This window comes from Carica papaya, chromosome 6 (genome assembly GCF_054855325.1).
Source record: "Carica papaya isolate Zhongbai chromosome 6, ASM5485532v1, whole genome shotgun sequence".
NCBI classification, from domain to species: domain Eukaryota; kingdom Viridiplantae; phylum Streptophyta; class Magnoliopsida; order Brassicales; family Caricaceae; genus Carica; species Carica papaya.
In genome coordinates, this window is record NC_142314.1 from 16,431,208 (window position 1) to 16,443,052 (window position 11,845).

Below are 11,845 nucleotides of genomic sequence, written 5' to 3' on the forward strand. Positions count from 1 at the left end.
GAGGTTATGCAAAATATTTTATTTTCTCAGTCAAAGAAATGAAATGAAATGAAATTTTATTTTTGGGTTTTGAATGTTTTTTACAAGTCCAACTAAAAACTAAAAGAAGAAATTTAATGAATGGGACCAAACCAGCAACTATGATAAATTGACAAATTAAATAAAAAGCCTTTTTGTCTTTTTAATCTCCAAGATGAAGAAGAGAACAAAAAGAGAAAGAGGGTCTAAATATGGCAGCCTAAATTTACCATAGCTGTATTGTGTTGACCAAACAAACAAACAAACCTTACATGTGTCTAATTCTAATAAAAAAAATTGAAACCCAGTAAATGTTTATTTAAGAAAACTAAATTTACCCTCGATTTTTACTCTCTTCCTCTCCCCCTACCTCCTTTCGGGTCAACGCTCTCTCCTCTGGTAATTTCCTTTTTTTATTTTTCAATTTTCTTGCAATCTTCACCGTTGGATTATTCACCAAAAACGCGTTTGCAATTTAGAAAATAAAACAAAATAATCATAAAAGAGGAAGAGAGAGAGTTAGCTGGTCAGCACTCTGAGCAGCACCAAAACCATCAACAATTTTCTAAATTGAATATCCTTTTCTTCTTTCTTCATCTTCGACTTTAGCTTCCCCCAAATTTATATATATATATATATTTTTTTTTCAGATTCCTAATCCATTTCTACATTTCTGCAACCAAATTCTTGCAGGTACTAGATCCATCTCTCCCTGCTTCTTTTCTTATTCTCTTCGAATTAATGCATGTATCTGTGTATGTGTATGCCCGCGCGTGTCTATGTATGTAATCTCTTCTTCTTTCTTTCGACCTGTTTTCATCTCTTCCATTTCTTACTTGATTTGTTTGGGATTATATTGATTGCTTTCTAGGATCATCATTAATTGCTCGAGTTACATCCTAACTGCTGACTCCATTAACTTGTATTCGGAGCTTTTCTTTTATGCTTTCCTGCAAAATTAGTGGAAGAAATCATTTGTGTGTACGTGATCTGATATTGGTCACTTTTTCTTTCTTTTTTGCTTACTAAAATTTGTCATTTCTTCTTTCCTGTTTGTGGGATTTTGGTCTGATATTTTCTGTTGACATTCTTGTTTATCCTCAGTGTAATTGATGAAAAACCATTGGATGAGGAAAAGGGAGTAAAATAACTTGCTTATTGTTTGATGGGCAACACTTGCCGTGGATCTTTCAAGGGGAAGATTTACCAGGGCTACAATCAGCCCGAAGAGAATTCCACTTGTACCTCTACTTCCAAACGCAACGGCTCCTCTGATCGTTCAAGTACTGACCATTCCCCTTCTACCTTGAATGCCCAACAGCTTATTGCCCAAGAATTCTCCAAGGAAAATCCCAACAAGGATAATAATTTGCCCCTCGTCAGTCCCAGGAAAGAGGCCGTCATGAGACGCGGTGTTGATAACCAAGCTTATTATGTTCTTGGTCATAGGACTGCTAATATTCGTGATCTTTACACCTTAGGCCGTAAATTAGGACAAGGACAATTTGGAACTACGTATTTATGTACTGAGATTTCAACGGGCATTGAGTATGCTTGTAAGTCTATATCCAAGAGGAAGTTAATCTCCAAGGAGGATGTGGATGACGTCCGGAGGGAGATTCAGATAATGCATCATTTGGCAGGTCACAAGAACATTGTCACAATAAAGGGTGCCTACGAGGATCCTCTCTATGTTCACATTGTCATGGAGCTCTGTGCAGGAGGTGAGCTGTTTGATCGGATCATTCAGCGGGGGCATTACACAGAAAGGAAAGCAGCTGAGTTGACAAGAATTATCGTTGGGGTTGTTGAGGCTTGCCACTCACTTGGGGTCATGCATAGAGATTTGAAGCCTGAGAATTTCTTGTTGGTTAACAAGGATGATGATTTCTCGCTCAAAGCCATTGATTTTGGCCTTTCTGTCTTCTTCAAACCAGGTAAACCTTATGCCAGCTATTTGGCTTTCCTTCTTTTAAATTAAGAGTTTGGGCAGCTAAAACACTCATCCTAGTTACTACACTTGTAAAAATATTTCTTGCATTAACATATAATACAGCAGCCCCTGCTATTTGGCTAAAATCAATTTCACATTCTGTTTTTCTGGCTTTCATCCTATTAAATTGTGGGCAGTTAGGATAATTGACCTGCTTCATGATGAAATCTTTCCTTCTCTTAATGATTATAGATATGGACCAAAATCCGTTTTTAGCATGTCTTAATTTAGAGCATGCATAATCTTTTCTGCAGTTGATAAAGCCAACTATTTTTCTGATGCTTGCTTCTCTTTAACTTTATGTCCTGTGCTACGTCAGGTCAAGTTTTCACTGATGTGGTTGGAAGTCCATATTACGTTGCACCAGAAGTTCTTCTTAAGCATTATGGGCCAGAAGCAGATGTATGGACTGCAGGGGTCATCTTGTATATATTGCTTAGTGGAGTGCCACCATTTTGGGCAGGTATTTAACACTTGATCGAGTTTCTTTCTTTCTATCTTCAGAGTATACTAATTAGAGAATAAGTGTGATGCCAAAATGAATTTTTGTTTATAACTGCAATGATTGGAAGTTTTATATTTTTGAATTCAGAAACTCAGCAGGGAATATTTGACGCGGTGTTGAAGGGACATATTGATTTTGAGTCAGATCCATGGCCCTTAATATCTGAGAGTGCAAAAGACCTCATCCGAAGGATGTTATGCTCCCGGCCTTCAGAGCGGCTGACTGCTCATGAAGTATTATGTATGTATGAGCTCCTATTTATTTGTAATTTTGAGATTGATATGGACTAACTAATGTATCTGAATTTAAGGATTCAACCTTTCTCAGCTTCATATCCTTGCTTCACGTTATTATCACTGCAAATGTGACTTTAGGTGGTAGGTTGACCTTTTGAAGGATGTGCAAAGCTTCTTAAGTTTCTTCACACTAAACAGATTTATAGATCAGTTGGTTTAGTATTTTATCAATGTTTCATGATCCCCCGACATTAGCTACATACTAAATTTTAGTTCTCGCATTACACCTTATTGCTGGTGGATACGTATGACAAACTAATGTGACTTTGATCATATATTTTTGCTATTTTTTAACAATGAGAACCTTTAAAATGTTTAGGCTATATTTGGAATATAAATAACTACTTCTGTTGAATTTACTTAAAACGTTCCCACTTAATTTAATCATGAGAAAATGAAAAATTTTGTTTCAAGAGAATTAAAATTCATTTCCAAATGAAGTCCATGTAAAATCAAACAATAAATTTGAATTTCCGTCAAAATTCATGGAATTCTGAAATGTAATAGATTTTAATGGATAATTTGGAATATGTCGTTCTAGTGCCACTTGGAATTTTCTTGGAGTTGAATTTTAATCATTTCGGGGTTAAACTTTCATCCTCTTGTTGTTGAACTAAACATGGATTTCCAAATGAATTCCACCAGAATTCTTCATTTGTTCCAAACATGGCCTTAAGTGGTAATTCACTGTGTTGACTTTATTGTCTTCTCTGCCTTGTCTCTTTTGGTTTTAATTCACACATTTTGAATCGTTGTCAACGAAAATATTCTTTCGTTTGTTAGCTTTCAAATATAAGTAGCTTTGTGAATATAACGAAAATATTCTCATCGTTCATGCATCCTTCCATATGCAAAGAGTACGAAAGTAAAAGGATCAATGAATTAGTTTTCTCCTAAAATATAAGTAGCTTTGTGAATATGCTATAAACATTACTTTATCATTTTCAGGTCATCCATGGATTTGTGAAAATGGAGTTGCACCAGATAGAGCACTGGATCCTGCTGTACTTTCACGTCTCAAACAGTTCTCTGCAATGAATAAATTGAAGAAGATGGCTTTACGGGTAAGTCAAACCCATAATATTGCGTTTGCATACTTGCATACACATGTATGCACACACATTTATATTTATTCATATATTTATATATGAACTTGCACCTGCAGGCTGTCTGGTGTTAAGTGCATTTCTCAATTTGGGCAAACACCTTGGATTTCATCTCCCTTCCCTGCATTATTTTCTATTAAGAAAAATATATTATTTGCATTTTGTTTTAGCTGCTCTCTCTCTCTCTCCCTCTCTCCCATCTAACACCTACACACACGTGTATACACATATATATATATATATGCAAGTACATATCATTTGTATGTATATGTATATATGCATTTGCTTGCTTTATTGGCTGCTCTGCAGGGCGCATCATTTGACTTACAAAAGGAAGATCATTTATCATTTATTAAACACTGAGCAAGAGCATCGTATGTTGTTCCTTTTTTATTTTTTCATCATTCATATGCAGGACCCATTTTATTTTGCATGTTGTCATTTATATGCTCCTTTGTTGATCCGGAAATTTTACCTTCTTTTGATGAGAACTATTTGCAAAATTCATGATATCAGGTGATAGCTGAAAGTCTTTCTGAGGAGGAGATTGCTGGTTTGAGGGAAATGTTCACGGCAATGGATACTGATAATAGTGGTGCAATAACATTTGATGAACTCAAAGCTGGTTTGCGAAGATATGGCTCTACAATGAAAGATACAGAGATACGTGACCTTATGGATGCGGTATACATTTGCTTCAAAGTCTATATTTATGTAACCTAGTGGATGTGTGAACATGTGCACCCTTTGCAAGCCCATTAGGTGGAATGCATCAATAATCATTTTTCATTATTGTTGCCCATTTTATATGTTTATCAATGGAGTCAATGGTTCATTCAATCGAACTGACAAATTATGATTCTTGCCTGGGCTTTGAGAAAATATATTTGTTGACTGCTGAACCGTATTTGGTTGCCTTGCAAGCAGCTGAATTAAGTTGTTTTGTGTACTTGTCAAAACACGTGGGAAAGAGAACTCCTTGCTTCTCTTACTATTATTCTCTAGAATTCTGAAGCATTCTATTGTCTTTTAACATGTATAGTGCAAAAGCAGTTAAGAATATGACTATTTATTTATGGCCCGAGAGTGGCCTTCACTACTTACCTTAAGTTTGTATTAAACTCCAACCAATGGCCTATTGGTTCTGCATCCTGTTTAATTTTATGCCTAATTTAATAATTTATGTTCATACTGACTGTGCTGCTTGCCATTTTCAGGCTGACGTAGACAACAGTGGAACCATAGATTATGGTGAATTTATCGCTGCAACGGTTCATCTTAACAAATTAGAACGTGAGGAGCATCTTGTTGCAGCATTCCAATACTTTGACAAGGATGGAAGTGGTTACATTACAGTTGATGAGCTTCAGCAAGCATGTACTGAACATAACATGACGGATGTTTTTCTTGAAGATATAATCAGAGAAGTTGATCAAGATAATGTAAGTCATCTAAAGCACGGATAGAAAATCTTATGATTGATGTTTCGAGTGTGAAATCTAGAGGTGGGAGCATTTCAATAATTAGAGAGATTCTCATATCAGAATGATTTTCCTAAACTGAGTTTAAGTGAATTTGCAAAATTTTTGCCATTCATATTGAGAAACTACGACTGTTTTATTAGGTGTCTGTTTATATCTGTTAGTTAGATCTTTATTATGAAGTGTTTTATTAGGTATCCAAATGGCTAGGTGTCTGGAAAGATTTTTAAGCAAGGCAATTTGCTTGTATTTTCAATTGATTTCAGTCAGTATTATTAACCAGAGGACTGAAGGTTCAGTTTCTCGCTCAAGTACATTAACTATTACAACAAAGAATGGCAGATTGCAGGTTATTTTATTCCTCCTAGCTATATCGTGTATGGATGCAATTAAGTTGCAAAAAAATTACCAAAACGGTAATTGGTTGATATATTTGCCAATAACAGAGATATGTGAGATTTGAATGGTGAGGGAAATCCTACTCTCAAATGGGAAGAAACTGGGAAGAGGATTTCAGTTTGTTATCTTTTACAGTTCAGGGTGAGGTCTGTTCTGCTTCCTCGTAATGGAGTTTGCTTGTTGACGAAGCTTCTGTTTTTGTAGGATGGAAGGATTGACTATGGTGAATTTGTTGCCATGATGCAAAAAGGCAATGCTGGAATTGGTAGACGAACAATGAGAAACAGCCTGAATATGAGCATGAGAGATGCACCTGGCTCTCATTAGCTTACCATTATGCACATCATGTACAGGTTTTTACAGCGGCCTTTTGAAAATTTCTTTTTTTTTTTCGTTTTCATCTAAGTAAAGGTGATGAGGCGAGATACAAATACTGTATTGTAGAGCCTGGAATAAAAAAGGAAATACCATCTGAACTAGCTTTTTCGACATAAAAGATAAATGCTTTTATATTCATAATCATGCAATTGATTTACATGGAAGACCATCATAAGACTCTTGAAAACAAATGAACTGAACTCTTTCAAAAAAAAAAAGGAAAGAAATTAAATTCCACAAAGAAGAAAATGTAAAGTCACTTGCAAATTTATATTTTTATGTCTAATCTTTGTTTGGAATCAGGGAACTTTATTTGGAACTTCTCATTTAATTTGACTAGGATATGGTGAAATTCATCCAAAATGATAAAAGTTGATATCTTAGAGATTTCAAGTGGATTGAGATAATGCATTTTAAATTTTATCCAATTTTGTATCTAAATGTGTTCTTTCAATTCCACTTGAAATTTCTACAAAGTTAATTTTCATTATTTTATAATAAAATTTTCTTCACTTCCTTGTTGAACTCAGCCTATGTTTTTAACTAAAATAGAATTTTTATGGAATTTTTTTTACAATTGCATGCATAGATCAATTAGGAGATGGTGATATTCTTAGTAATGATGTTTTTAACTACATTAGAATTTTTGTGGAATTTATTTACAACTGCATGCATAGATCAATTAGGAGATGAGGAGATTCTTAGTAAATGATAAAATGTGGAACTGAAGCAATAAAGTTTTTATATATTGTCTCAGTTCCGCATTGGATTCCGCATGAGATTGATTTTTTCTATCTTCTAGTTAGAATTTACATATTGTCATAGTTGAACAAAATGTAGATTTGTAAATGGAATTTTCAAAACTTTTAGATTTGTTCTAAATATAACCAAGTGTGTATTTAATAAGAGTAGTTTATCTGTTTGAAATATAACCTAAATTTGTTCCAAGTTTTGGAATTAATTTCAAAATGAATTCCTATGAAATTGATCATGTGCTTTCTAAATTTACCAGATTTTATAGGATATGGAGATAAACTTGAGAAAAAAATCTTGAAATATCTCTTGTACTATTTCTTGTGCCAACATAAATTTTGAAGTTTCATGATTTATTGCAAATACAGAAATTTGTTTGTAAATAAATTCATTGGTCAGTTCATTTCAAAATGAAAGAAAACTCTTATCTGTGATCATCAAGGTGCTATTCTGTTGCTATAATATCTTATTCTTGTATGAAAATTGACAGGAAGCATGGCTAAGTGAAATGATCAACGCCAAAATGTCGGAGACAGTTTTGGTTTCCCAAGCTCTGGAACGTTGTGAGTTGAAGATCCTGTTTGAGGAGGATCTTTAATGAAATCTGGTCAGATAAATGTTTAATTGCTGTATGACTGAAGAAAAGTGATTGTAACCTTTGATAGGAGTTGGAAGTGGCTAAGTTATTGGAGGTCTTTTTATTGAATGCTTTTTGTGTCAATCTTTTGAAGAATTAGCACAGATGCTACTACTGTGTCTTACAAGTTTCAGACTCTGCTCAGAACAGTAGGATGTGAAGTTTTGTTATCTGCCTTTTTGCCTTTCAGGTTTTTCTCTTGGGCAAATTGAGAGGCTTGCTTGTCTAACCAATCAAAACCCTTTTGGTAGGCAGCAATTCAAGACTTCCCATTTTTTGCCCAACAGAAGACTAAGACTTTTCTAATTTGTTGTTTTGTGTATACTAATTTCAACAACATAAATTATTCCCACCACATTATTATGTTCTTTCAGAGGATCCCAAAACCTGGAAAAGCATTTTCAAGGTTCCCAGCTTGCTTGTTTATGTTTAACTTAAATTATAAAATATATTAGTATATTTGTATTCAAATCTTTTGTATAGACATGAAACCCAACATAGATCTGTCTCTCCATTCATATGTTGGTATTCAATCTCAAAGAACTAAAACATAAAGGAGGCATAAGGTGATTACAGAACATGGCAACCAGCTCTATGGTTAAGTTTATTTAAATTATAAAATATACATTTAGATAGTCTCTCATTGTACATTGTACAACCTGCAAGCAAATTAACAGTAACTATACATCCTCTGAGCCAGCAGTTTCTTGTCCAATTGAAATTTCCTAGAAAAAAAAACAAAATACAGAAGAAAATAAATAGGAATATAAATAAAAACAGAAAGAAGCCACCCGATGTCCGGGATCTTGAATTTTCATGCATCAGCTGTGCGAAGAAATACAGAAAGAAGAAAAGAAAACATGAATTCATGTGAAGTTCCATGAAATATTTCTGATGATCACTAAGGTGTTAAATCATAAGTTTTAAAGGGGAAGATTTCAACATAAAAATTACAATCAAACAAATTGAACTTACTTTCAACTTCAAGTCATTTGAGAAAATGCATTTTGACGTAACAGCACATCCAGGATCAAACCCCCACCCAACCTCACAGCAGGTTTCCGCTTCTTTACTTCGTTTCAGTGAACACCATAGTTGCTTCGGAAGCAATATGAGGTTGCTATCATCTCTTACTGATCTCAGTACTCCACCGTCTATAACTTCTTTAAAGAAATTCTGGAGTTCATAACACAAGTTCGCAACAAAAACTATGAGGTCCTAGAGAATACTATGTAATTTAGGACTACCTTGTTATTTACTACAAGGCACTAAACAAAAAGTGAAACACAGAGATTTGTGATGAAGCCAGTGTCTTAATGGCTTAGCCGATGACAATGGCATGGATTCAGACATGACATCCTGGCCCTGCCTTGAGAAAGAAAATGCCAAGAACCAGAAAGTTCCATGACTTAAGAATCAAATAGTCAATCCATGGATCATGCATCCTATCAACTGCACTGGCATAATCACGTGTTTTTTTGTAAGTGCCTATAAAGATAAGGAGCACTATTCTTTTCATTTTATCTTTTTCTTTGATCCTGAAAATGTGATTCAAGAAAATGATGAATTTATCTCATTTAGAACAAGATGAATTGGAGAAGATAATAGGAAATCAGTTTTCTCATGCAATGAACTCATCCACTGCAATGGTCTGTATAAGATGACTCCCAAACTTGCTTATAAGGAGTAAAGTCCACAGAAAGATCCTGCAGCCTGTTTCAATTAACTACCGAGCATAAAGTGGAAAGTTCAAACTAATACATACAAGTAAAATACATATTGCAATTCTATAGAAAAAGAGTCCACAAAGAAGGATTTTGTAGAAATGATCATGAACACAAGAAAAAATGAATCATTACTAACACGATGCACCCAGAATCTGAACAAGCAATCAAAAGAAAGGTTCTGAGCCCTAAAATATAATTATGTGAGGGAAAATGGCCATAGTGTGATGGTATATGAATCATAGGATTGATCTTTTATAAATCAGTTCACACTGTTCTAATAGAAAATAGGCAAAAATAAGAAAAAGATGAGGGTGAAATGCCAACGCACAGATTGAGAAGCATCAAATTTAGCCACAGCTTTTGGACCTTGCCACAGACCAACAACCTCAGAAGCTTTGATGGCAGCTGTAGAAGCAAATGTGGAATCCCGGATAGCACATCCACCAAGCTGGTCACCATTTCCATATGGTCCATACCATTGCTCGGAAAATACTCTAATACTCTGCAACAATATCTTTGAACCATCTATCAGGACAACCTGAATTACCCTCAGACGGGACTCCCGATCCTGAGGATTGATCAAGCAATGCTCTAGTTCCAATATTCTATTTTTATCATTCTTACCAACTGGCCAGATAGCCACATAGGAGCCATTAGATTTATACGCAAAGGCAGAAACCATGTTATCTACACCTCCAATGTTCCTCTCATCAATACTATAACGAGTTGCAGCATCAGCCTCGCATCCAACAGTAGGAAGTAGTTTAATGGATTTGTAAACCATAGTAGAGTCCAGGGGATTTGCAAGAGTAGGGCACTGGGTCTGCCAATCAAAGACCTTAACTTCCCATTCCCTGTAAGCCTCGGGTACCACAGATTCAGGGAGTTCAATGGGTTTGCCTTCTTTTGAAAATTCTGCACCATATCCATCCCATTCTCCGGACACATTTTTACAGAACTCTGACCAGCCTTAACATAAACATTAATGTATCAGTAGATGTGTAAAACTGCCATGGACGTCTCTCAGCCTTGCTCTTTTTGCTAGTTATGATGTGAAGTAAAATTATTTGTTTTCAGACTAAAGACGATTAAAAACCAAGCATCCAACTTCTTTGAATTTGAGAAAAGAAAACCCAGGAAGGGAAAGAGAAAAGTCTCTGCGCCTATAATAACTAACATATTAATAATTTCTGAATTGATGAGATAGAAAGAAAGAAGTCGTAATCTCTTAAGATATACAATGCAATTAACCCATCTCCAACATCAATATTAGATGCCCAAGGATTACTTGAAGTTCGAAATTAATTTCCACAAAATGCAATATCCGAGAACTTACAGTTGTTGGCGGTGGTGATTGTACCGTGTGAAAGTTGATCAGTATCTGAGATGGCAGCGCAAGTGACTCTAAGAATTGGGTATCTGCGAAAAGAAATGAAAGTTGAAGGGGTAATATTGATGGGTTGAAAGCTATTTGCATGTCCAATATTAGCAAGTTTCGGGAATCGAGAAGCGACGCATATCGCAGCGTTAGCTGCTGATATTGCCATTTGACTACCCCACTGCGTTTATCACCTTTTATCCTGGTATATATGTATGCGTTGTGTGATATACATGTATTTGTAGAATATTCTAAAAGAAATTCCTTTGGGCACGCACTCCGGTCACTTGTCTACCCAGCCGCCACAAAAGCCTCGCCTCAACTGGGCTTCAATCCCGCGATAAGGTCTAATAGATTTAGAATTTGTTTTTTAGTGAAAACACATCGAATATGATTATTGATGAAAACACGCATATATATATATATATATATGTGTGTGTGTGTGTGTGTGTGCATGGAAAAAAGAGGAGGTGAGAGGATCAGATTGGTTTCAACTTAGAAACTTGTTCAGCACCAAAAGTGCAAGAGATTGATGAACCTGCTTCGGATTTAAGACAAATTTGAGCTTTTATCATGGATGGATCCAATTCGAGTTTTAAAAAAATCAACCAACTTAACTACTAAAACAAGTTTAGACCAAGACAAAGAATCAGACTTGAAGCCTATGAGATAGTTTTTGGGCTTGGAGAAACACAAGAGAAGTGGATGCCCAAATCTTGGCCCAAGATGGAAAAGGACTAAGGACTCATGGCCAAAGGGAGCCACGACCAAAGAGCACCACGACTCGAGGTTGCCACACCCATGGGTAACCTGCCAAGGTTGGCCGCGCCTTTTGGCAGTCCTTGCACACATGCGCGATTGCACGCTTGTGTAGGGGAAGCAGCCTGCACCTATAAACAATCCACACGCTCGAAAGAAGATGGAGCGTGTGAGGAAGCCTTTACTGCACGCATGGAAGAGTGTCTGCATGAGGTGGACAGTCATATACATGGACAGCGTGCGCATGGGAGCCATACATGCAGATAGTTGTGCGTGCATGGGAGCCACACACATGAACAACCGAGCGTGCATGGGAGCCGCACACACACATAGGTCGCGCGCATGGGAGGAAGCTTCCACCCGCACGCTTGGCTTATGCAGACAACAAGTTGGAATCCGAGAAGGATTCCTCTAC

The 11,845-nt window shown here is 36.0% G+C and overlaps 2 protein-coding genes across 6 annotated transcripts; one reads left to right on the forward strand and one right to left on the reverse strand.

The window, feature by feature from the left end:
• Positions 1 to 533: 533 nt before the first annotated feature.
• LOC110813893 (calcium-dependent protein kinase 26) lies at positions 534 to 7,939 on the forward strand. Of its 4 annotated transcripts, XM_088223241.1 has the most exons (10): positions 534 to 711; positions 890 to 999; positions 1,123 to 1,955; positions 2,331 to 2,474; positions 2,604 to 2,756; positions 3,761 to 3,876; positions 4,435 to 4,602; positions 5,136 to 5,360; positions 6,003 to 6,151; positions 7,420 to 7,939. In XM_088223241.1, exons 3-9 carry the CDS (start codon positions 1,184 to 1,186, stop codon positions 6,123 to 6,125), a joined length of 1,701 nt encoding a protein of 566 aa, XP_088079367.1. In that variant the 5' UTR covers positions 534 to 711; positions 890 to 999; positions 1,123 to 1,183; the 3' UTR covers positions 6,126 to 6,151; positions 7,420 to 7,939. The 4 variants fall into 4 exon arrangements, with proteins under 4 accessions (XP_088079367.1, XP_021896856.1, XP_021896855.1 ...); XM_022041164.2 differs by lacking the exon at positions 890 to 999 and having other exon boundaries at positions 534 to 799; XM_022041163.2 differs by lacking the exon at positions 890 to 999.
• A 194-nt stretch (positions 7,940 to 8,133) lies between these two features.
• LOC110813894 (glycerol kinase) lies at positions 8,134 to 11,038 on the reverse strand. Of its 2 annotated transcripts, none has more exons than XM_022041166.2 (4): positions 10,630 to 11,038; positions 9,622 to 10,262; positions 8,542 to 8,742; positions 8,134 to 8,391 (listed from the first exon to the last, which is right to left on the reverse strand). In XM_022041166.2, the coding sequence occupies exons 1-4, from the start codon at positions 10,838 to 10,840 to the stop codon at positions 8,137 to 8,139; spliced, it is 1,308 nt and encodes a 435-aa protein (XP_021896858.2). In that variant the 5' UTR covers positions 10,841 to 11,038; the 3' UTR covers positions 8,134 to 8,136. The 2 variants fall into 2 exon arrangements, with proteins under 2 accessions (XP_021896858.2, XP_021896859.2); XM_022041167.2 differs by having other exon boundaries at positions 8,137 to 8,291; positions 10,630 to 11,024.
• Between the last annotated feature and the right edge of the window lie 807 nt (positions 11,039 to 11,845).